General features: G+C 40.5%; 1 protein-coding gene across 1 annotated transcript in view; it reads right to left on the reverse strand.

The window, feature by feature from the left end:
* SLC2A9 (solute carrier family 2 member 9) overlaps nucleotides 1-27,370 on the reverse strand; it is a 311,872-nt gene that overhangs the window by 267,710 nt on the left and 16,792 nt on the right. The window contains exons 3-5 of the mRNA XM_075849107.1: nucleotides 26,395-26,493; nucleotides 4,644-4,804; nucleotides 1,180-1,304 (exon numbers count right to left, since the gene is read on the reverse strand). Of these exons, the coding sequence (XP_075705222.1) occupies nucleotides 1,180-1,304; nucleotides 4,644-4,804; nucleotides 26,395-26,493 (385 nt within the window). The remainder of the gene's footprint in view (nucleotides 1-1,179; nucleotides 1,305-4,643; nucleotides 4,805-26,394; nucleotides 26,494-27,370) is intronic.

A 27,370-nucleotide genomic window follows, 5' to 3' on the forward strand; every position in this document is an offset into this window, starting at 1 on the left:
TATTTTTTATTCCATTCATGATTTTATGCTAAATAACCTATTAAATTAAAGGGTAACTAAATGTTCAAAAAACTTCTGACACATCATAGGGATATGTCAGAAGTTTTGATCGGCGTGGGTCAGAGAACTGAGACCTCCACCGATCGCTAAAATAAAAAGCGGCAGAAGCGCTCAGGTGGGCGTTGAGCTGCTACGTTTCTAACCGGCTTTTCTAGGAAAGCCGAACAATTGGTGTACAGGCTCACAGATTTTCTATTGAGCCCAACCAAAGAATATAGTAGTCATCACACACCAAGTCATATCGGACAGTAATAATTTTTTAGGAGCTGAAAAAAAATATATATATATTGCCTGCATTATGACAAAATATATACCATCATCTTTGGTATATTTCTATTGAGCCCGCACATCAATTGCTCGTCTTTCTGAGAAAAGTCATTTAGAAATGAAGTGGCTCAGCGCTCACTCGGGCGCTTCTGCGGCTTCGTTTTAGCGATCGGTGGGGGTCTCAGTGCTCAGACTCCACTGATCAAAACCTCACTATGACATGCGAGAAGATTTTTGAAAGTTTAGTTACCCTTTAATTCAACAGGTTATTACGGTTGTGGAGATACCTAATAAGTGTACGTTTTTTGCTTTTATGTAATGTATGGGCGATAAAATATATTTTATGCTAAATAATGCCTTTTTTTTTTTGGACATTTCTTTATTATTTGGTTTGTTACTTTTTCTTTCATCCCATGAAGGGATAACTTTTTAACAACTTGATTTTTTTATGTATTAGCATAGTCCATTATACTGTGTCACTATGACACATGTTGCTGTTAGGACACCACATAGTGTGCCCTAACAACATGCTTATAGAACGGGCAGTCCTAAGGTCCTTTCTAGATCCCCGGGCCAGAACAAGAAAGATTGTATATTGTGTGCTGTATGTGCACTGGAGGAGACCCAGCAGGTATAGACAGACTTTAGGTATTTTGTGATATGTCAGAAATGACCAAATGCAATACTCTTGCATTTGGCAGACGCCAGATGAATGGGCCACTATGGATATGCGGAACGTAGTCCACAAGCGTGTTGTGAACAGAGCTCTAGGTGTCCATGCGTTTCAGTTTATGATAATCACCTATTGATAACAATACAATATAAAAATAGATGACAGGACTAATAATATACCTCCATGAAATCCCATTATAAAGCGGCCAAGAATGACCATTTCCGGGACCCCCGCTAGATCCGCTAATGACATCAATAATGCTGCTATAAGTGCAAACAGGTTGTTGATAAGCAGTGTTTTTTTCCTGCAACACATAAACAAATATAAAACGTTAGTACATTTTATTGATATTTCAGGGGGCGATATTTGTCCTTCTTTTCCCAGGGGGCATGGCCTTAACCCTTTAAAAACCCAGACATTTTTCATCTTTACGTTTTAGTTTTTCACTCCCCGCCTTCCAAGGGCTATAACTTTTTTATTTTTCCGTCAATAGAGTGGTGTGAGGGATTATTTGTGAGGGGGGGGGGTTGTAGTTTCAATTGGCACCATTTAAAGTATTATATTATGTACTGTGAAATGTAAAAAAATATTTGTGTGGTGCAATTGGAAAAAAAACTTAATTCAGGAATTGTTTTTTCCGTTTTGTTTTTGCAGCTTTCACAGTGCAGTAAAAGTGACAACTTCACTTTATTCTGCAGCTCAATACAATTACGGTGCTACCAAATTTATATAACTACTTCTACAAAGAAAAAACTATTTGTTGAAAAATAATTGTTCGGTTTCACTACATTCTGAGAGCCACAACATTTTAATTTTTTGGTCGATTGAGCGGTATTAGGGCTTATTTTCTGTGGCAGGATGAGCTGTAGCTTTTATTGATACTATTTTTTGTTACATACGATTTTTGTATCACTTTTTATTAAAAAAAAATTAGCGCTAAGGTGACCAAAAAAGAAAAATTCTGGTGTTTTAAAAAAAAATTTACGCCGTTCACCATGCGAGTTAAATAATGGTATATTGTAATAGTTCAGACTTTTACGGATGTGGCGATACAAATTTTGTTTATTTTTGACATTGTGCTTGGGGAAAAATGTGAATTTTTTTAACTTTTAACACTTCTGAAAAATTTATTTTACTTTCGCTGGTACAATATACTGAAATACAAATGCCAGAGGCATGGCTTAGCAGAGGCAGACAGAAGGCAGACCTGGGGGCCTTCATTAGGCCCCCAAGCTGCCATGACAACCCCTCGATTGTGTTGCGTGGGGGGGCTGTTGAGCTGTCAGAGGGGGGGTGCCTTCCTCCTAACAGTTTAAATGCCGTGGTCACTATTGACCGCTGCATTTAACTAGCAATCGCGCTGTTCCTGCCCCTTAGAGCAGCGTGTAAGTTGTGATGAAAACCTGAAGCGTAGGTAGCGGGAAAGGGTAAAGAATTCTTGCATTTAGGGCACGTCCAGACGGGGTGGATTTGCTGCGGAATTCCGCTGCTGAAAGGCCAGAGTGGAAATCCGCACCAGACTTTTTTTTTATTTAGTTTCTGTTGCTTTATAGGTAACTTAGTGCAAACGTTGCAAAGAATAACAGTTTGGAAATTAGCTTGCGCTGCGGAATTTACATTTCCGCAGCATGCACAGTCTATTGCAAAGAAGCAGAGGATTTTCACTGCGGATTTCAGTCTTTGCAATGCAAAGGCTTAAATCTGCAGCAAGTCTGCTGCAAATTCTGCCACATCTGAACAAACTGTGAAATATGCAAATTTTGCTGCAGATTCGTTACGTAATTGCAGCAAAAAATTTCACCCGCGTCTGAACATGCTCTTAGCTGGATCTCCACAATTTCTGGAGAATCTATACCCTTCATAAGGCTGTTCACGTGGCATCTCATGCAACCAATTACACTCTACCCTGTACTGGAAAGGAGAAAAAATTCTGAAACAGTACTTTCCTCGGATGGATGTCTATAAACAGTACGCAGTAAGTTCTTTAGCTCGCACTAGTGATGGCAAAAGGTCATCTGTTAGCTTATTTACGTAAAGTGAATGTCCAACCACCATTTTGCTTTTTGATGGTTTTTGGAGGGACTTAGGAGCTTACTGTATACTGTTATACATCAAACTAAATAATAAAATAGTATGCAATAAACTCCTTAGCTCCCCCTAGTGGGAGTTTAAGGCATCCTAAACTATCATTCACCTCCATGTCTATGAAGGGGATTTTGCACTCAGTATCAGAAAAATGGAGCTCTGACCTCTATAGAGATACTGTATATTAAAAAATTAATCAGTACATATATAATGCATATCAAGCTAAGATATGTCAGCTCAGCTGCAGATTTTGCTATAGAGACACTAGTAAGCATCCATTAAATATTTCCATATCATCTATACAATATTTTAATTATTTTTTAAATAAAAAACGTATGTACAGCAAAACTTATTTGACATGAACACTCCAAACTTCAATGAGCAACAATAAATATTCATATAACGGTTACAACCTAATTGAAAATCACAGAAAAATCTGGCCTTTGGAAAGGGCTGATCTTTTTGAGAGTTCTCATTGTATTTGTATAATTTTGTATATGTTTTACAACAATGTATTGATTTGAATCTATGTGATCTATATGAATTTATTACAATCTAGTAAACGATTTTTTATAAAATCCTAGGAATATGGGGATCTATGGGTCTCCGTGGTTACAGACTACAAATAAACTCTGTGTAGTCTGATACTGCAGCGATCCTTTTTTACAACTGCCCTCTACTTCCTGTTAATCTACATTTGGTAGGTTAGCAAGAAGTAGGAGACAGGTGGAAGGGAGTATGACTGCAGGATCAAACTACACAAGATTTGTTTGTAGTCTGTAACCATGGAAACACATGGGTCAGCATAGGAGCTGTATACACAAAATGGTAGGAGATTTGTAATCCAGTTGATTTGCAAAGTTGCTCAATTGGTTGCAAAAGAGTACATACCATTTATGATTTAGCTATCAGATACATACACTTCCAGAATCACTTTCAGGCTACTCATACTCATTGTCCTCAAAGCTTGACATTTCTTTTGGTTAGTTCCTCCTGCACTCAGGAGACAGACATACAGTATAAGCAGAATACTCTATCAACAAATGGGATGCCAAGTATGCCTTCTACTTATACCAGAATGCGTCACCGCGTGGGATGCTCAATGATCCGTGAGTAAAGAATCTTACGAAGAATTCCTATATCTCTGAATTGAGAATGAAATCTCTTCTTTTACGCTTACCAAACCTTGACTGAGAAATGTAATAGATGGATGAACTTTGAAATTATCTTATGAATTTCATGATAGACGAACAGTTATCTGTAGGTGCCATGGTTTACTAGCTTATGGAAATGATCATAACTTATAATGTAAACTATGTATTCAATGCAGTCATTTTGTATTTTAATAACAAATATGATTTATGGTATATATTATTGCTTACCTGAATTTCACTTATATGGGGTTATGAATGCTCAAAATGCTGAATATTTATCACCAAACATACAAACACCTCCATACGTGGTGGTTATGACTCCCTTGTGTTCCAAAGTCTATGTGGGGGACTCTAAATATTCAATATATATATTTTCTATATATATATTTTAAAAATTCACTTACCTTCCTAAGGAATTCACCATTGGTTTAACAATCAGAGCCCCTGCAAGACCTCCAATAGCAAAGATTGATACAGTAACAGACCACATTATGGATATTACATTGCTGCTTATGGTTTGATTGTACCTTGATGACCAGCTCTCATTATATAGTTGTCTTATGTACTGTAAATAAAACAAAACAAAATAGTATAATATATTATAAATGGTTAATCCAATCCCAAATATTTTTTTCAGATATTCGGACATAACTAAGTCTCATGAAAGTAAGTAATTATTTATTTTTTTGGACAACCTACTCAAATAGGCAGTCTCTGAGAGGAATGAGGGGAGGTAGAGGGGCAGCAAGTGTAATGTGAGTTATCAGGCTTTTACTGTAGATGCAGTGACTGGGTTTGGGTTGCAGCTCCACCGTATCTGTAACATGGCAAACAATGATATCAACTCCCGCTCTATATAACCTGTCCTGCATTACACTGACAACCTATTGATATGAATAATGCTATGTAATTCTTCGTCCCCCCCCCCCCCGTGTTGGTGCCGCAGGGAAACCAAACACTTACTACCATGTTTCCCCACCGATTACGAAACTGATCTTCTTAAAACCAAGAGACCATCTACCGAGTAGAAATTGTTTCCAAGTGGACAGCCCCTTTAATGTTTCATGCTGGTGGAGAAATGTTGACCCAAACCCCTCTATATAATGTAATTGTTGCATGTTTGACCCTCAGCGGTATCAGTGATTTAAGCTGTGGCAATTCAGAAAATGCCACTGAAAGCCTCTCAAGCTATGGTGAGTCATTTTCTCTAATTTATATGTCTATTATTAGTATTTGCAGCGGCTCAAATTTTCCATGCGTGTAACCTGCCCTTATACAGTTCATTTGCAGTCTAATGTTGATAATCAATCATGTTGAGATACTGACAAACCCATTGTTCCAAGCCCCTGAGTATTCAGGTAAACTCTATTTTGTGCCCCAAAGTTTAGGTTACAGGTGATGTTTTTTAGCATTTCTCGCTGAAATTGTTTTTAGCCACATCAAACAGCAACAAAGCAAATATTTAGCTGTCTTTTTAAATATCAGTGCAAACAAAAGAACAAACTCATTTATCTTATCCCGGTAATACTATATCGAAAATGTCAAAAGTTTCCATAACAAAAAAGATTTTAAGGTTACAATGATAGACAAGGTATGTGCAAAAATAAAAATATATAACAATAAAAATCAAATCTCTGTCTATCTATCTTTCTCATGTCTAGCTACAGTTGCTCTACAGTTGCAAGAAAAAGTAAGTGAACCCTTTGGAAAGACCTGGATTTCTACATTGATTGCTAATAGAATGTGGTCTGATTATTATCTATGTTACAATTATAGACAAACACAATGTAACTAAACTATCAACACACAAACTGTTGTACTGTTCATGTCTTTTATTGAGCACATTGAATAAACATCCACAGTGCAGGGATAAAAAGTAAGTAAACCCTTGCATTTAATCCTGTAGATTCCCTTTAAGCAGCAATTACCTTCACCAAATGTTTCCTGTTGCTTCAAATAACATTTGCACATTATTGAGGAGGAATTTTGGACCATTCCTCCTTGCAAATGTGTTTCAGTTCATCAATATTTTTGGGATGCCTTGTATGCACAGTCCTCTTCACATCATGCCACAACATTTCAATACGGTTTAGGTCAGGATCTGACTTGGCCAGTCCTAAACACAAATCTTCTACTTTTTAAACCAGATTATATCTATGGCACCATGTCAGGTTTGAAGCGGTCTTGTGGGGCCAAAACAAAGGAAACACCCCAAAAAAGACCCCATTTTGGAAATTACAGCCCACAAGGAATTCATCTAGGGGTGTATGAGCATTTTGACTCCACAGGTGTTCCATGATTTTATTAGAATTTTACAATAAGATGTCGTTTTAGCTAAAAAAATAAATAAAAATCCACAAGGCATAAAGGAGAAAAGCCGCCCAACATTTGTAAAGTAACTTCTCCAGAGTATGTAAATACCACATATGTGGTCATAAACTGCTGTTTGGGCACACGGCAGAGCTCAGAAGGGAAGGAACACCATGTGACTTTTGGAGCGCAGATTTTGCTGGATTGGTTTCTTAGGATATGTTCACATGCAGTGTTTTCAGACGTAATTTGGGCATTTTATGCCTCGAATTACGCCTGAAAAAACGCCCCTAATACGCCTACAAACATCTGCCCATTGCTTGCAATGGGTTTTACGGTGCTCTGTTCCCACGAGGTGTAATTTTTTACGCGTCGCTGTCAAAATACGGCGCGTAAGAAGGCGCCCGCGAAAAAGAAGTGCATGTCACTTGTTGGGATGTTTTTGGAGCCGTTTTTCATTGACTCCGTAAAAAATAATTGGCTAGTTAGACTCACCTAGTAAGGTTGTGCGAGTATAGGCACAACGCTACTGCTTGATGTCTATGAGTCGGAATGTTAGTCTGGATGCCGGCTGCCACCCACTGCTATCCCTGAGGTGGATAGGATCCTTTGCTCCCAGGGAAGACAAGTCATTCAGGAGAAGGCAGGTTCAGGGCCGAACAGGACTCTTCATCAGGATAAACCTGATGAAGGGACCTGTCTGGTCCTGAAACGCTTAGTACCGCATTACAAAAAAAAATACCAAATGAAAAAGACATAGTTTTGAATACTTACGTGCCAGGTGCCGTGACCAGAATGCTGCACAATTTTTCTGCCTTCTCCTGAATGATGTTGTGAAGCAATCCTTTCTGCACAGGCCGGTGTCGCACTGATAAACGGTGTCCTTACTTATCCCCCTTTTGGCCCACACTCTGCACGTTTGCAGTTTGGAGAATTTTGCTGGGAAGTGTTGTCCTGGTATAATACGGGCACCGGCGCTTCCAGCAGATATGTTTGGGTCCCTCCCCTTCCTGGTTCCCTAACTTTAGGCTCTTGATAAATCGCCTCTTGAAACGAAAGAAATGTTCCCCTCGGGCCTGCACAACTGCATATTCTTTCTTTCCTGACGTATTGGAGCCTTAATTAATTTTATTTTTTTCATAGACGTAGCAGTATGAGGGCTGTTTTTTTGCGGGACGAGCTGTTGTTTTTATTGGTACCATTTTGGGGTACATTTTGATCACCTTTTTATCCTATTTTTTGGGAGGCCAGGTGACCAAGAAACAGCAGTTCTGGCATAGTTTTTTCTTATACACCGCTTACCATGCATTATAAATTATATTTTAACTTTATTCTGCGGGTCAGTACGATTCCGCTGATAACAAATTTATAGCACTTTTTTATGTTTTACAACTTTTTGCTCAATAAAATTAGTTCTGCAAAAAGAATGTATTCTTACAGCCGCCATGTTGTGAGAACCATAACGCTTGCATTTTTTTGTCGACGGATCTGTATGAGGGCTTGTTTTTTGAAAGATGAGCTATAGTTTTTATTGGTGCCATTTTTAGATACATGCGACTTTATGATCACTTTTTATTCCAATTTTTGGAAGGCAAGGTGACCAAAAAACAGCACTTCTGGCATTGTATTGTGAGGTTTTTTTTTGCCGTTGACCGTGCAGGATAAATTACATAATATTTTTATAGTTCATGCTGTTATGGACACAGGGATACCAAATATGTATGGTTTATTTATTTTTTTCAATAATAAAGGACTTAATAAGGGGAAAATGGTGATTGCGTTCTATTTTATTACTTAAAACTTTTATTTTATTTTTTTACAACTTTTTTTACACTTTTTTTTTACTCCTATGTAGTGCAATGTATTAGCGCTGTCAGTCATTCACTAAGAGCAAGTCGATTATGCGTGGCCTAATAGGCTTCCGTAATTGGCAAACCAGGAGGCCATTGTTAGGTTTCCTGTCGCCACAGCAGCCGTTGGGACCCCTGCTTTTGATTGCTGCATCTAAGGGGTTAATGGCAAGGACTGGAACTAGCTCCGGTCCCTTCTGTTACAGCAGAGTGTCAGCTGTAGGAGGATTCTGTGCTCAGCAGACCGGGAGGCCACTGAAAGGCCTCTGGTTTCCATTGCGGTCAGCGGCACCCCGGCAATCTCGTCACCATGTTTCCCTATTAGCTACAAACACCTTAAATACAGTGGTTGCTTTTGACCGCTGCATTTAAGGGGTTAATGGTGGGGATTGGAGCTAACTTCGGTCCCCACCATTACAACAGGGTGTCAGTTGTAACATACAGCTGACAACCGTGGCTGACGGCACGGACTCAGCTTCTGAGCCTGTACCATCCATTTGTCATAAGTATACGACAAATTGCGGGAAGTACTAGCTTTCCATGACGTATACTTACGACAAATGTCGGGAAGGGGTTAACTCTAAGGTGATGCCTAATATTGTTTATAGAAGGTCTGCAGGAGCTGGGACACAGTACTGTATAATACACACTGCAGCTGCTGAAGACCTCCTAAATAAAAGGGAGCCATAAATGTTGGTCAATCAGTGATTGGCATAGGAGAAGGAACGTCCCACGGAAGTAATCATTGACAGATTTCTGCTGCAGTATCTCTGTATAATCATCAGGTTCTGAGATCAGAATGTGATGTTTAACCCCTTCCCGCCGCAGCCATTTTTCAGATTTTCATTTTCGTTTTTTCCTCCCCAACTTCCAAAAGCCATAACTTTTTTTTATTTTTCCGTCGATATAGTCATATGAGGGCTTGATTTTTGTGGGATGAGTTGTAGTTTTTCGTCGCACCATTCATTGTGCCATAGAATGTACTAGGAAACGGGAAAAAAATTATTTGTGGGGTAGAAAATGAAAAAAACAGCGATTCCTCCATAGTTTTTTGTGCTTCGTTTTTACGGAATTCACTGTGCAATTAAAACAACATGTTAACTTTATTCTGTGGGTCAATATGATTACGGCGATACCAAATATATATAGTTTTTTCATATATTTTACTACTTTTACAAGCAAAAACCTAAGTGTAAAAAATTCAATTAACTTTGTGTCGCCAAATTCCGAGAGCCATAACTTTTTTATTTTTCTGTCGATTAAGTGGTATGAGGCCTTATTTTTTGCGGGATAAGCTGTAGTTTTTAATGATACCATTTTGGGGTGCATGCAAAGTTTTGATCACTTTTTATTTCACTTTTTTTTGGGATGTGAGTTGACCAAAAAAAATAGAGATTCTGGCGTCTACATTTTTTTTTTTACGCCGTTCACCGTGCGGGTTAAATAATGATATATTGTAAAAGTTCAGACTTACGGATGCGGCGATACCAATTATGTTTATTTATTTATTTTTTTACTATGCTCTAGGGCAGGGGTCGGGAACCTATGGCTCGCGAGCCAGATATGGCTCTTTTGATGGCCGTATCTGGCTCGCAGACAGGGCTCCTACCCAGTGGCGGATTATCATTAGGGCGTTTCGGGCGGTCGCCCGGGGCCCAAGACTGCCAGGGGGCCCAAGGAGCCTATGACCGCCCGAACCCCCTCATGCCCAGTGGCGTCGCTAGCACCGGAGGGAGCCCCGGTGCCAGGACCGCACCTGTCAGGCGAGGGGAGCTTTGCTTCTACTTAGCAGCCGTGGTCTGTGCTGCTTTAGAAGCTCCCCCTCCAGCCCCCCTTCCCTGCTCTAAACATCTCTGCTGCTAGCTGTCGGGACATGGGGGAGGGGAGACTGTCGGCGGGCTCTGTGCTGTGAGCAGGAGAAGAGCTGCAGTGAAGACATAAAAGGTAAGTGCATGTGTGTTTAATATCCATATTCATGTGTGTTTAATGTCCATATTCATGTATGTTTAATGTCCATATTCATGTATGTTTAATGTCCATATTCATGTATGTTTAATGTCCATATTCATGTGTTTACAAGGTGTACTTTGTGTATAATGTGCATACTCGTGTATAATGTGCCTACTTAGTGTATAATGTGCATACTCGTGTATAATGTGCCTACTTAGTGTATAATGTGCATACTCGTGTATAATGTGCCTACTTAGTGTATAATGTGCATACTCGTGTGTACTTTGTGTACTATGCATACTTTGTGTATAATGTGCCTACTTTGTGTACTTTGTGCATAATGTGTGTACTTTGTGTACTGTGCGTACTTTGTGCATAATGTGCGTACTTTGTGCATAATGTGGTACTTTGTGTACTGTGCATACTTTGTGCATAATGTGCCTACTTTGTGCATAATGTGCGTACTTTGTGCATAATGTGCGTACTTTGTGCATAATGTGCATACTTTGTGTACTTTGTGCATAATGTGCGTACTTTGTGCATAATGTCCTTACTTTGTGCATAATGTGCGTACTTTGTGCATAATATGGTACTTTGTGTACTGTGCGTACTTTGTGCATAATGTGCCTACTTTGTGTACTTTGTGCATAATGTGGTACTTTGTGTACTTTGTGCATAATGTGCGTACTTTGTGCATAATGTGCCTACTTTGTGTACTTTGTGCATAATGTGCGTACTTTGTGCATAATGTGCATAATGTGCGTACTTTGTGCATAATGTGCGTACTTTGTGCATAATTTGCGTACTTTGTGCATAATGTGGTACTTTGTGTACTGTGCGTACTTTGTGCATAATGTGCCTACTTTGTGTACTTTGTGCATAATGTGGTACTTTGTGTACTGTGCGTACTTTGTGCATAATGTGCATAATGTGCGTACTTTGTGCATAATGTGCCTACTTTGTGTACTGTGTGTACTTTGTGCATAATGTGCGTACTTTGTGCATAATGTGCGTACTTTGTGCATAATGTGCGTACTGTGTGTACTTTGTGCATAATGTGCCTACTTTGTGTACTAGTGTTTAGGTAGTGTTAGCAATAGTTACGGCGCGGCAGGGTGGTGGTGGAGAAGGGGGGCCCAAGTTTGGGTAACAGCCCAGGGCCCATGGTCTTCTTAATCCGCCACTGCTCCTACCTGTCTATGGGAAGGATGCATGCACCGCGCTCCATCAGCCCGTGCACCGCGCTCCATCAGGCCGCGGTGCACGCTGATATTGGTAGTTCTTTGATGGCCTGATAAGCATTGGCGGCAGTGGTGAGCGGCAGGGAGCATGGACTACATTTCCCATAACTCCCTGCATAGCCGCGCCGTCTGCAAGCACGCACCTGCGTCCCCTAGTGAAGCGGCATCTGCCTCCTCCCTTGTGTCTCCCTTGGACGTTAACGGTAGGAAGTATTCTATTCGTCGTTGGTTAGCAACAGCATTAAAACGTTATTATGTTATAAAAAAAAGAGTTCGGAGATTTGTTGTTCTTTAAAATTAAATACAAGTCAATGTGTGCACTTTATGTACAGTGAGACTATTTAATAAAGTTCAATTATTTATTACGCTGGGTGTGCCTGCTTGTATGTACCACTTTAAGTAGTAAATGCTTTAGTTCCCTATGGGTCTGAGCCTCTCTTTTTTGTTCATTTTCTGTAAGACCAACACTTTTAAAAGGGCCACTGACAGATACAATTGCTCCAGCGGTCACTTAGTACACAAAGGAGTGTTCCTCTCTGCTGCACTAAGCCACCGCTGGACCTAAACAATAATTCGCTGTAAAATAATAAAATAGATAATTGACATAACTGACAATGCGTTGTGTGACATGTCCAACATTCCAGCTTCTTTCTTCTGTGAATGCCTCAAAGCTGGCATTCTCTCAACATCAGGTGGGAAGAATGCCAGCTTCCAGTCATGCGCAGGAAAAAGAAGAAGCCAGACTGCTGGACTGATGTCATGCATCGCAAGCTCACAATGTAAGTTATTTATTTAATTTTTTTACTGCTAATTACCATTGTTTCAGTCCAGTTGTGGCTTTATACAGCAGGGAGGAGCATTCCTTGCTGTACTAAGTGAACATTGGAGCGATTGATCTGTCAATGGCCCTTTAAACATATTGTACGGCTCTCGCGGAATTATATTTCAAAATATGTGGCGTTTACGGCTCTCTTAGCCAAAAAGGTTCCTGACCCCTGCTCTAGGGGGAAAATGGGAAAAGGTTTTTTTTTTTTAACTTTTAATTTTTTTTGTTTTTTTTCATTAACTTTCGCTTGCACTATATACTGCAATACCAATGTATTGCAGTATATCGTGATTTTGACAGGCTTCTATTAAGCCCTGCTAGATGCAGCGCTTAACAGGCGTGCAAAGATGGCGGACCTGGGGGCCTTCCTTAGGACCTCAGGCAGCCATAGCAACCATCGCCCCCCCCTGCGATTGCATTGCGGGGGGCGCGATAAGCTGTTAGAGGGTGTCGCCCCCAATTTAAATGCCACGGTTGCCATTTACAACGGCATTTAACAAGTTAAACGAGCGGAATCGAGATCGAGCGCGATCCCGCTCGTTACTCTGAAGTGTCGGCTGTAACATACAGCTGACATCGGCATCGTATGGAGCGGGTTCACTCCGTGAGCCCGCTCCATACTTCCCCTACCCGACTTTGGCTTGTGGATACGTCAAATGTCAGGAAGGGGTTAAACAAATATTTCTAGCCATGGAAAAAAATTATATTATTATATTTATACTCCTCAACATTAAAATTGCAATACCAAGAAGAACAAGCCGTGAGGTTAGGCAAATCGAGGAAGTAGCAGGTGTCTCTAAAATCTGCAAATGATCAAATTTTCAAGCACCTAGCTCCAATCTGTGGCATGTCGGGGCATAAAAGCCAGATTGAAAGCAACGTTTTTTTAGCCACATGACACCTCAAAAATCACATCAAGTTGTGTTGGATGATTGTGCAATGCCTCCTGTTCGTGGCTGTGCCAGTTATCGCCACTTGTTGCAAACTGAGAGGGACAAAATCGCTACGCGCTTAGGCCGAGATGTTAGTACTGTTCAATGTTGCGTGTCCCAGAGTTTGGGTGAACAACAACGAACAGGAATGACAGAAAGAGGTGTGCAGAAGCGAATCTCTGCACGGACGAATCGTCTGATTTGAAGAATGGTGCGTCGTGATCCATTCTGTACTGCAAGTGAAATTGGACATCATATCCCAAGCCAAGGGCGGCAACCAGTGTCAACAAAAACCATCAGAAGGCGCTTGTACGACATTGGGCTACGAGCCAGACGTCCAGCTACAGGTGTTCCATTGACCACATGCCACCGCTCTCAAAGGCTATCATGGTGCACAGCAAGACGGCAATGGAGGTTGGATTGGAGGCCTATTCTCTTCAGCGATAAGTCCCACTTTTGTCTCGGACGCAATGATAGCTGGAGATTGATCTGAAGACCATGTGACCAACGCCATGAAGAGGCCTTCACAAGGGAACGTCATACCAGTCATACTCCGGGGATTATGGTCTTGGGTGGCATAATGCACGGTCAAGGTAATCTTTTTTTCAGCTCGGTGTTACATTGATTTGGCCGTGGAACCAGTGGTACGGCCCTTTCTCCAGTGTCCCAGAAGCTGTTTTTCAAGAGGACAACGCCAGGCTGAATGTTGCTCGTGCTACTGTGAGCAGCATTCATGCCCTAAACGTGCTACCATGGCCTGCAGCGTCTCCGGACTTGCCTCCCGTCAAGCACATCTCGGACGTCATTGGTCGGCAATTGCAAAGGGAGCTGCCAGCAGCCAATCTTGATGATTTGCGTTTCCAAGTGCATTCATCGTGGCATAACATTCAGACAACAATTAATAACCTCATTGATCGCATGCCGAGGCGTGTAAGTGCGTGTATTCCTACCCGTGGCACTCATACTCAATACAGAATAAATCAAGATGTTTGGAATATTTTGTTTCCATTTTTTCTTATTTGCATATCATGAAAATGTCTATCGACCCTGTGATGTCCACAATTCTAAAACTTTTCCCTCTTGGTGTTGCAATTTCAATGTTGTGGAGTGTATATGTATACGTATACCTTCTGTATATGTGAGTAGGCTGGAAAATTGCATCAACAGGCTCTTAAAACCCAGTATTGCTTTTAGTTTGCAGAAAAATATATCACAACTACCTTCCAATTTCATTGCTAAGATCTACTTTAAATTCCAACATAAAAGATCCATTGTCATAACAGCAACAAAGAAGAAAATCTGAACAGACAAGGGAAACCTTCAAAGTAAAAGATCAAATCTGTTGTAGCTCACAAGATAATACTGAGAAAATAATGGAATATTGTGCCTCGTAGTCTATTCTATAACTACTAGAAGATTATTATCTATGTACTGATGCCAATCAAACTGCATGTATACACAATGTATATCTGGAGTGGCCAAACTTTTTCACTATGGGATATATTTTTTTGTGGAGGAGTTAGCTGATTCACCAGGAGACCGGCATAGGTACATGAGGTGCTTGGAGGACATTGCTGCATATATTTGCCTGGCACTTTTTTTAGATGCCCCAGTGCCCCCTATCATAGTGATAACTGCAGTTACTTATTGAACTTGCTCCACAGCCATGCCATCTTCATACATGACCATGTTGTTACTCCACTCTGTCCTGCTCTCTGTTAGGCATTATGCACATGACCATTTCCGTTTTGCGGACCGCAAAACACAGATCCTAGTGGCTTCTGTGTGCTGTACGTTTTTTTAACCCTTACGCTAGAATTAGTGAGACGGTCTGCAAACACGGACAAAAATAGGACCTGTTCTATAATTTGCGGTACAGACATGCCAGGATCCGCAACAAAAACGGATGTGTGCATGGCCGCATAGAAATGAATGGTTCAGTAAGCTATCCGCTAAAAAAAAGGATAGGACACTGAAGAAAACAACGGCCGCGTGCATGAGCCCAGGAGTGTGCTTTAGCTGTCAAGTTGTTTGCCAGACCCACGCCAGCTCATTTTCCCTCTTCTGTGGGGCCTGGTGATCTAATATCAATACCAACACAAAAAAAACCTGAAGTGTATATTGTTCTGCATCCTCACTCTTTCAGGACACTCCACAGATGAATATGGAATAGTAAAGGAGGAGGAGAGTATAGCTGTAGGAGAGATAAATTACCCTATCTGCTAAATAACCCATCAATGACTCACATGTGTTATTAAAGGCTATTTGCATTTTTTAACTCATTTTTTTTAATAAAACAATATTTCAGGTGATTTTAACCAACTTTTAAATGGTCTTTTTTTTATATAAAATAAAATGTTTTACTTTTTGAGATACAGCTTCTATGAATCCTTTTAACATAGAAACTGTTAATGGATCCTGCAAGATACAGCTTCTATGTAAACAGGATGCGTAGAATCTGTATCTCAAAAAGTAAAAACATTTTTGAAAAAATACAAACGAAAATGTATTAAAATCACCTAATACTTTGTTTTAGTAAAAAAGAAATGAGTTCAATAGTGTACATAGCCTTTAAGCCGTTCAGGAGCTCTTATGAGCGTGTGATGTTATCACTGCTTGTGTTGAGCCTCCACACAGCACATATAAGCTCATTGGGAAGCCATTGGCATTTTCCTGTCCTGCAACCCATTAGCGCTGTTTTATGGCATCCTGTGTCTGCTGCGAACTGGCAATGACAAGTATTTAATTTCTCTACTTCTACCATGTTCTATTTCCAGAACGCATCTCCTCATACACTGACGAATTTCAGTAATATTTAGAAATGATGGAGCTATTGTAAGTACACATCCCTAATATACTAGCATAAAGAGGCTCTGTTTCCTATGTAATGGTAGAATATGATAGAAGAGGAAATTCTGAGCTTGGTGCTACATAGATTTTTAGGATTTGTTTCAGTATTATCATGTAAAAAGTTTTTTAAATGCAAAAGCCTGTGAGTCCTGCTCCCCCCACTCACACAGTTTTTGACAACTTCTCCTGTATGTTTGTATACAGTTAGAGCTGTCAATCACGGTGTGTGGGCGGGGGGAGCAGGACTCACAGGCTTCCCATATGATCCCTGGCAGCATTGAAACAGCTTTTTATATGAAAATACTGAATCAAATCAGCAATCTATATATCCCCGAGCTCAGTGTCTCCCCCTCTATATAGGAAAACATAGGACACCTGACAGAGCTGCTTTAAAAACTGACTTCAACAGAATGAAGCTTTTTTTTATACCAGTAGCATCCACTATAATAGCGGTCTTACATGCAGTATCAGAATAAAAGAGGCTCCCGTAAAAGCAGAGAGCAGCTTGAATAGAGTCAGTGTTATAAAGGGTATTATCTTGTTCTAAAAGCATAAGGATTATGGGAATAGAATGGTCTAGTGACTCAAATATCGTCCACATTGGATTTGTTAAATGAAAATAAAGAAAATAAAAAAGCTTACTGAATAAAAAAAATATATATTTTTTTAAACCCTATTTCAAAGGTCTTTCACGCCAAATAATCCTTGTGTGCTCTATCTATATATGATTTAGTTCACAATAGTCTACTGAGAACAATATTGATCAACTGTTTGGAGTAATAATAGGCATGGGCGTTGCTCTCTTCATAGATACAATTAGATAACATGTTGTAAAATGTGATTCTCATTTTTAGATTGAGTACAAAATAGTTTTTTTGCTTATTGCTTAGAGTTTCAGCAGATGCAACAATGAAGGATCCATTCGCTGGAGCTGTTCGTTGTGTTATATGCCTATATTTTATGTGCACAGGAGGAAAAATAATCTATAAAGTCATATCACTAGACGGGGTAGCATGCAAACTTAATTCTATAGTTCTCACAAACTCTTGAAATGAAGGCATCTGTTAACATTAACCCCTTCCCGCCGCAGCCCTTTTTCAGATTTTCATTTTCGTTTTTTCCTCCCCACCTTCCAAAAGCCATAACGTCTTTATTTTTCCGTCTATATATTACTATGAGGGCTTGATTTTTGCGGGACGAGTTGTAGTTTTTCGTAGCACCATTTATTTTGCTATATAATGTACTAGGAAACAGGAAAAAAAAATATTTGTGGGGTAGAAAATGAAAAAAACAGCTATTTCTTGATGGTTTTTTGCGCTCCGTTTTTACGGAATTCACTGTGCAATTAAAACAACATGATAACTTTATTTTCTGGGTCAATACAATTACGGCAATACAAAATATATATAGTTTTTTCTATATTTTACTACTTTTACAAGTAAAAACCTAAGTGTAAAAAAGAAAATTAATTTTGTGTCGCCAAATTCCGAGAGCCATAACTTTTTTATTTTTCCGTCGATTAAGTGGTATGAGGGCTTATTTTTTGCGGTAGTTTTTAATAATACCATTTTGGTGTACATACAATGTTTTGATCACTTTTTATTTTATTTTTTATTTTATTTTTTGTGAGAGATTAGGTGACCAAAAAATAGAGATTCTGGCGTTTACAATTTTTTTTTACGGCGTTCATCGTGCGGTTTAAATAATGATGTATTGTAATAGTTCAGACTTTAACGGACATGGCGATACCAATTATGTTTATTTTTTTACTATTCTCTAGGGGGAAAATGGGAAAAAGGTTTGTTTTTTTTACTTTTAATATTACTTTTACATAAAAAAAAAACGTAACTCATTTTTACTTTTTTTTATTAGTCCCCCTAGGGGACTTCAACCAGTGATCGTTAGATCGCTTGCACGATATACTGCAATACTAATGTATTGCAGTATATCGTGATTCTGACAGGCTTCTATTAAGCCCAGTTAGTATATACATGATTAGACATTGTTCTAATTTTTTCACAAGTCAGGATATATTATAAATTAGATTCTAATTTATAATATTTCCATGTGCTGGTCACTAGAGGGAGCAATTCCCAAAATTGCAGCATTTGCATGTGGTAAAGCAACCTCATTGCTTTATGCTGCAAAATTGGAGAAGACACACTCGCTCTAGTGTGCTCAATTATTCCCTCTCCTTTATCCTGGCTAGTGCCAGGAGAAAGGAGGGGGTTGAATGTTCAAACCTCCTATACTGTGTGCCGCCATTTTTTGAGCAAATGCACAGTGTAGTAGGCTTACATACAATGGTAATCACACAGTAAAACACGAACATACACAAACATAACTTACCTGATCCTGCCGCCACCGCTGCCGCCGCTCCCTCCGCTCTGTCCGCTCCCTCCGCTCCTAGTTCTTGCTTCTGAACACATGTCCGGAAGCCGCGACCGGAAGTAGTCATCTTACCGTCCGGCCGCGGCTTCCGGTCCACAAGAAAATGGCGCAGGATGTCGCTCGGCCGAAGACCTTCCTTTTGGACTGTGTGGGAGCGGTGCAGCCGGAGTATTACATCGGTAATTACAGCCGTTGCCCCAATCTCAATCGCGCGCACAGACGGCTGTCACACAGGACGAGAATGCTCGTCCTAATGCGCAAAGTACTCACCGCTCAGGACGAGCATACTCGTCCCGTGTCGGCAACCAGTTAAAAACATTTTAAATAAAAAATATTTTTTTTTTATAATTAGGAATATAAATATTTTTTCTAATCGTTTATTATTTTTTAATTATTCAATTTTCTTTACATGATTATGGGAGCATATTGCCTGAGCCATTACCATAATAGCTACAGGTACCTGTTTGGAAGAAAACTAAAAGCCCTTTTACACAAACCAATGTTAGGGTGAACAAGTGTAAACAGGGCAAAAATCAGCCAATCAACGAGCAAACGCTTATTCATTGGCTGAACGCATCTTTTATGCAGCACAAAATATCATCGTTGTCGGCAACACATCTCCCTGTGTAGATGTATGGAGACAAGTGATCATAGTAACGATCATTCGTCACCATACTTAACGGTCATTGCTCTGTTTAAAGGGAGCAACGAGCGCCGATTGACAAGCTGTATTGCTGATTAGCGATCATTTTAAAAGTGGTAAGCACAGGTGATATCTGCTCATGTGAAACCACCTTAAAGAGGCTCTGTCACCAGATTTTGCAACCCCTATCTGCTATTGCAGCAGATCGGCGCTGCAATGTAGATTACAGTAACGTTTTTATTTTTAAAAAACGAGCATTTTTGGCCAAGTTATGACCATTTTCGTATTTATGCAAATGAGGCTTGCAAAAGTACAACTGGGCGTGTTGAAAAGTAAAAGTACAAGTGGGCGTGTATTGTGTGCGTACATCGGGGCGTGTTTACTACTTTTACTAGCTGGGCGTTCTGACGAGAAGTATCATCCACTTCTCTTCACAACGCCCAGCTTCTGGCAGTGCAGACACAGCCGTGTTCTCCAGAGATCACGCTGTGTCGTCACTCACAGGTCCTGCATCGTGTCAGACGAGCGAGGACACATCGGCACCAGAGGCTACAGATGATTCTGCAGCAGCATCGGCGTTTGCAGGTAAGTCGATGTAGCTACTTACCTGCTGATGCTGCTGCAGAATCAACTGTAGCCTCTGGTGCCGACACGATGCAGGACCTGTGAGTGACGTCACAGATCTGCACTGCCAGAAGCTGGGCGTTCTGAAGAGAAGTGGATGATACTTCTCATCAGAACGCCCAGCTAGTAAAAGTAGTAAACACGCCCCGATGTACGCACATAATACACGCCCAGTTGTACTTTTACTTTTCTGTTTCAATATGTCTTTATTAAACAGTTGAGACATCAGAAAATATATGTGTATAATAGTTCTACTCGCAGGTAGAAGTAAATAGTTAGTCTCAAATAATAATTAACCTATAAGTTTTAACATTTTGAGAAAATGGGATTCAAAATAATATGGATAATAAAACAAAGGTAAATAAAATAAATGTTGTGAAGAACGTATACAGGTCATCATAAAGAAAAAATAAAATGTATACAACAGACAACGTATGAGATCCCACTAGAAAGGGAGAGGTACGGCATATACAGAATTATTCCAACAGATCCAATCTCTACAGAACCGGTCATGTCTTTGTATACTACGGGCATAAATATATTCATATTGATAGTTTGTATTGACTTTTTTAATGATGTCTGTGATGGTCGGGACGTTACATGTTTTCCATCTGAACGCTACAGCTGATGTGGCAGATATTAATATATGACATATTACAATTTGGAATTGTTTGGGAATAACATCAATTCCAAGCCATAGTAACCCAAGTTCCGGCGTGAGGTTGATATTTTGAGTTGTAATCTCATTTAGTAGTGCACTAATAGATTGCCAAAAGGTTAATAATAAAGGACATTCCCAAAATATGTGAAGTATGGATCCCAAATGGTTACAACCTCTCCAACATTGGGGCGATGCATCACTATATATTCTGGAAAGTTTATACAGAGTGAGATACTTTTCAACACGCCCAGTTGTACTTTTGCAAGCCTCATTTGCATAAATACGAAAATGGTCATAACTTGGCCAAAAATGCTCGTTTTTTAAAAATAAAAACGTTACTGTAATCTACATTGCAGCGCCTATCTGCTGCAATAGCAGATAGGGGTTGCAAAATCTGGTGACAGAGCCTCTTTAAGGGTCAGAGAACAACCTTTTCATGTCTATGGAAGAGGAGAGGTAACTTGCTCAAAAAGTCAGCCATCACAACGTCCTGTAGTAGAGAGTTCCATGGTCACACTGCTCTTACAGTAAAGAATTCCCATATATGCTGATGTCGAATTTTTTTTTTCCTCTAGACGTAGAGGATGCCTCCTTGTCATGGTTACAGGCCTAGGTATAAAAAGATCATTACAAAGATCTCTTGGCTGTCCATTCATATACTTGTACATTGTAATTAGGTCGCCCCTAAATGCCCGGTTTTTCTAAACTAAATAACCCAAATAAGTTTGATAACCTTTCTTGGTACTGCAATTCACCCATTCCCTTAATTACCCTGGTCGGCCTCCTCTGCACCCGCTCTAGTTCATCTACACTATTTGCACAAAAGTATTGGGACACGCCTCTTAATCATTGAATCTAGCTGTTTCATTCAGTCCTAATGCCACAGGTTTATAATATCCAGCACCTAGCCATGTAGTCGCCTTTACACACATTTGGGAAAAAAATGAGTTGTTCGAAAGAGGTCACTGAATTCAAGCGTAGTCCTGTAATAGAATGCCACTGTTGCAACAAGTCAGTTCCTGAAATTTCTTCCCTCACAAAATTTCCAAGATCAATTGTGAGTGAAATTATTGCAAGATGGAAGCGTTTAGAAACCACAGCAACTCAGCCACACAGTGCAGACCACGTAAAGTTACAGAGTGTAGTCGTTGAGGGCTGAGGCGCATAATGCATAAAAATCTCCAACGCTCTGCTGACTCCATAACTGCTGGCCTCCAAACCTCCTCCTGCATTGAGATCCACACAAAGACTGTGCGCCAGGATCTTCATGGCATGGGTTTCCATGGTGAGCAGCTGAATGCCAGCCTTACATCCCAGGCACAATGCCAAGCGTCGGAAGAAGTGGTGTAAAGCACGTCGCCACTGGACTCTGGAGCAGTGGAAACGTGTTCTGTGGACTGATGAATCACGCTTCTCTATCCGGCAGACAAATGGATGAGTCCGGGTTTGGCTAATTCTAGAAGAACGTTACCCGCCTGACTGCATTGTGCCAACTGTAAAGTTTTGGTGGAGGAGGGATAATTCTATGGGGTTGTTATTCAGTGGTTGGCCTAGGTAACTTAGTTCCAGTGAAGGGAAATCTTAATGCTTCAACATACCGGGACATTTTGGACAATTGTTTCCAACTTTGTGGGAACAGTTTGGGGTTCGGCCCTTTTCTGTTCCAGCATGACCTCAACCCCATCCAACACCTTTGGGATGAACTAGAACGGAGATTGGGAGCCAGGCCCTCTTGTCCAACATCAGTGTCTGGCCTCACAAATGCTCTTCTGGATGAATGGACAAAAATTCCCACAGACAAAGCCTTCCCAGAAGAGTGAAAGCTGTTTTAGATGCAAAGGGGGAATCAACTCCATATTAATATCTGTGGTGTAATGTGTGGGTGTTCTTGTCCTTATAGTGTTTGTCCTTCTTATACACAGGTGGCCCAAAATTGTACAAAATATTCCATGTGTGATTGTCTGACTAATGATTTGTATAGAGGCAAAACTATGTTCCTTTCATAAGCATCTATGCCTCTTTTAATGCATCCCATGATTTTATTTGTCTTGGCTGTAGCTGCCTGGCACTGTTTGCTATTGTGTGGCTCAGTGGCCAGTGTGAAAACTGCAATATTTCAGGATTTTTTTTTTCTGTATGTATATAGGGACATGAGAAATTATATAAAGTACTGACAAATTATTAATAAAAATAGGTTTAAAAAAATAATGAAACAATTAATCAGGCAAAAATTATAGGTTGCCTCTAAAGATGTCCGTCTAGAGAGACAGATGCTCTTATACCTGTACATCATGCGCTCTTCTGTTCACACAGCTCAGGTTTAACTAACTAGACTTGTTAGAATACATAGGTACTCATCAGGAAATCTCCATAGGGGAATATAGAGGTGAAGCTATGCAGGTATTCATACATGCACTCACAAGTACCTCCATACACCTTGAACATTGATATAGTCCCATATGTAGAGAACAATAAACTTCGAAAAATGTTGAGCTGAATTAAAAATGTTTTAAAATGTACAGTATTTGTAATCGAAAGGTATCTACAAAAAGATGAACATTGAAGTACACAAACACCTTCATTATGACATATTCTAAGGCCTCATGCACACTTCCGTCAGCCGTTGAACACCCGCTAATAACGGTTCCGTCAAACCCGGGCCGCACACAGATGGCTTCCGTGTGCAGTCTGTTGTTTCACAAACCAAATTCAATGAAAAGGTCGAGGCTGTTCCGTCAAAAACGGGCAGGAGTAGGACCTGCCCTATTTTTGATTAAACGGTCGCACGGTTCCGTTAAAACAACGGAAGTGTGCATGGCCCCATTGAAATGAATGTGTCAGGGTGCTATCAGTTAAAGCAATGGATAGCACCCTAACAAAAAAAACTGAAGTGGGCATGAGGCCTTAGGCCTAAGGAGACCATAAAATATACTTTTGTTCACATGGGTTCAAGGGCAAACAGGAAAAGTTTGCATGCCTTCCTAAATTTAAATTAAAGGAGTTGTGTTGTTAGAAGTTCTGAATTCTCTTAATCGTGACCTCCATTAATTAGTGGGAGCAGAGAGCAGCTTTAAAGGCTATGTACACTTTTCAACAAATTTTTTTTTTCTTTTCTTTTTTTAAAAAAAAACCCTAAACAATGTTTGAGGTGATTTTAAGAAACTTTTAAACTTTAATTTTGAAAAATTGTTTTACTTTTTGAGATACAGCTTCTATGTATCCTGTATACATAGAAGCTGTACCTTGCCGTCAAAGCCAATTCCGTTATGTCAGCTGGACAGACGGCTCGGGTTAATGCTGGTCCTGCGTGTCTCTGACAAGCAGAATCCATATAATAATGATCACATCTACTCAGCCAAGCTGACAGTGTAGCTGACCTGACAGAACCGGCTTTGATGCAAGATATAGCTTCTATGTATGTAGAATACATAGAAGCTGTAACAACTGGTAGGTATGTGGACCCACTAGGCCACTCCGCCGTAACGGAACAGGTGCTGATCATCAGAGTCTGTGAGAGTCAGCAATGATAAAGTATCTGGGAGGTCAGGAGTGGGTAAATGCCAAACAGTCAGTGGGAAGCAGGCCTGTGCAGGATAATGGAGTTTGGCTAGGACACCGGACTGGAATAGTGCAGTCGTCTCGGACACTGAACTTCGCTAGGACACCGGACTGATGTAGTGCAGTCGTCTCGGACACTGGACTTGGCTAGGACACCAGACTGGAGTAGTGCAGTCATCTCGGACACTGGACTTGGCCAGAACACCGGGCTGGAGTAGTGCAGTCATCTCGGACACTGGACTTGGCTAGGACACCGGACTGGAGTAGGGCAGTAGTCTCAGACACTGGACTTGGCTAGGACACCGGACTGGAGTAGTGTAGTCATCTCAGACACTGGACTTGGCACGGGCACCAGACACATATGGTGAAGTCACCTCGAACACTCGGTTTGGCACAGGGACTGGACACAGATGGTGAAGTCGTTGCACACACTCGTTGCACTTGAAATGTAGCCAGTACAGGAAGAGGGACACGTGGATGTTGGTTGTTCACAATGAAGAATGTAGAAGAGGCAGTAGCCTCACTCGTGTGATTATTATAAGAGAATTCGGCCCATGGCAGAAGATGTACCCAATTGTCGTGTTGACCAGATACAAAATGACGAAGATAATTCTCTAGCACTTGATTAATTCTCTTAACCTAACCATTAGAGTGTGGGTGGTACGCAGAGGAAAAGTCCAATTTCACATCCAAAAGTTTACACAGGTTTCTCCAGAATTTTGATGCAAATTGTACACCCCGATCAGACACGATATGGAGGGGTAGTCCGTGCAGACGAAAGATATGCTGAACAAACAAATTTGCCAGACGCGGAGCTGAGGGAAGACCAGACAGAGGGACGAAATCTGCCATTTTAGAAAAGTGATCCACCACGACCCAGACAGTGGTACATCCAGCAGAAGGAGGAAGGTCGGTAATAAAACACATGGCAATGTGTTGCCAGGAACCATCCGGAACAGGCAGAGGTTGGAGAAGACCTGCAGGCTTGGAATGGGTAACCTTGTTTTGGGCACAATTGGTACAAGAAGAGACATAGTCCACAACATCTTTAGGCAGCGTGGGCCACCAGTAGTGACGATAAATAAAGTCATGACGCTTACGGACACCAGAGTGCTCAGCCAGGTTGGAATTATGTCCCCAGATGAGAATTTTTTCTGTCAGCAGGACGAACAAAAACTTTTCCAGGAGGAATGTCTTTAGGCTGTGGAGGGTTAACAGAAATAATCCTAGAGGGATCAATGATATGTTGAGGGTCCTCTTCAGAGTCATCAGTTTCAAACGACTGAGACAGGGCATCAGCCTTAGGGTATGTGCACACACACTAATTACGTCCGTAGTTTACGGACGTATTTCGGCCGCAAGTACCGGACCGAACATAGTGCAGGGAGCCGGGCTCCTAGCATCATAGTTATATACGATGCTAGGAGTCCCTGCCTCTCTGCAGGATAACTGTCCCGTACTGTAATCATGTTTTCAGTACGGGACAGTAGTTCCACGGAGAGGCAGGGGCTCCTAGCATCGTACATATGTATGATGCTAGGAGCCCGGCTCCCTGCACTGAGTTCGGTCCGGGACTTGCGGCCGAAATACGTCCGTCAATTACGGACGTAATTAGTGTGTGTGCACATACCCTTAGAATTTTATCTGCAGGGCAGAAGTAAAGAAGGGACTGGGATCTGGCAAAGAACAGTGACCATCTGGCTTGACGAGGGTTCAGTCGTTGTGCAGACTGTAAATACATAAGATTCTTGGAATCGGTGTAGATGATGATGGAATATATATTTTAATTAAAAATAATTTAAACGTTACTTAAAATCAGCTCAAACATTGTTTTATTAATTAAAAATTGAGTTCAGAGGTGGACTTAGCCTTTAAAAGGTGTCTGTTTTTTTGTAAGACACAGCTTGTCCATGCGTTACAAAGACAGCTCACTAATTTCATTGAGCACCATGTAATACTTAATTTTTCTTGTGTTGGCGCTGCAGAGAAACAAAATACTTATTGACAGCTTTTACCACAGATTACAGCTGATCACTGAGGGTTCCAGCAGTGGAAAATTCTGAGATTAGCCTATTTTGGGAAGACCCTTTTAAGTAAAAAGGTTTGTTAAAAATTGACAATTTCTTATTTGTTAAGTAAAAAAAAATTCAAAAAAATCTACATTTAAATCACTGAAGTTCAGCAAATAAAATATGGCTTTTGTGATAATAACACATAATTATTCTGTCTGTTTGTTAGAAAGAAAATTATTCTCTACACGCTTATCAACCACATTTAGTCTAGTCATTATAGCCGCTGTAATAAATTTAGAGCACTTACTGATGCAGGTGCGTTCACAACAGATAAATTATAACCATATAGGAAGGATGATCCCAAAGCACCAACAATAGCCGCCATTATCAGCTTCCATGTGAACTCCTAGATATAAATAGAATTGCTTTGTAAATGTCACAAAAAGATAAATGAAATATCACCATAAAAATAAATCCTAAATAACACCTAAAAGACTGTTTGCATATAATTCTAACAATATGGAATAGAGCATACCTTATTTTTAATATTATATTATGTTTACCCTTATTTGATTGTTTTGCAGTTATAACCACATACACTCAAGGCATTGTGAGAGTCAGTAGGAAATACTCTTCCTACAAAATCCTACTTGCTGTCTAGGGGTTCAAAAACCCACTTGCTGTCTATGTAACCTTTTATGACTTCCATAGCAAAGTTTATACATATTTAATATATCCAACCCCCAACTTGTTGGGGAGATATTTCCCTCTCTCAGGTGTTCAGCAGTCCATAGATAAAAGACCGAAACCCCCATTCAGTGGAATCAATTAAATGTTTATAGGGCCAGTGGCATTGCTAGCACTGGGCTTCTGGGGCACTTTCTACAGGGGGCACTATTTACAGGAGGGTGTGATACTAACTACAGTGGGTGGTGTGGCACTAATTAAAAGGGGACTGTGTGTGACACTATCTACAGGGGAGACTGTGTATAACAATATACAGGGGGGACTGTGTATAACAATATACAGGGGGGACTGTGTGTGACACTATCTAAGGAAGGTGACACTATCTCCAAGGGGAAGTGTGGCACAGGGAAGGTAAAACTATCTCCAAGGTGTGTGTGGCACTATACAGAGGAGAGTGTGTTACACCATACAGGGGCGACTTTGTGTGACACTATAGATGGGGGACTGTGTGGCATGATCTACAGGCTGGTGACACTATCTACAGGGGGTGGGTGACACAATACAGAGTGGACTGTATGTGACATTATACAGAGGGG

This window comes from Rhinoderma darwinii, chromosome 1 (genome assembly GCF_050947455.1).
Source record: "Rhinoderma darwinii isolate aRhiDar2 chromosome 1, aRhiDar2.hap1, whole genome shotgun sequence".
NCBI classification, from domain to species: Eukaryota; Metazoa; Chordata; class Amphibia; order Anura; family Rhinodermatidae; genus Rhinoderma; species Rhinoderma darwinii.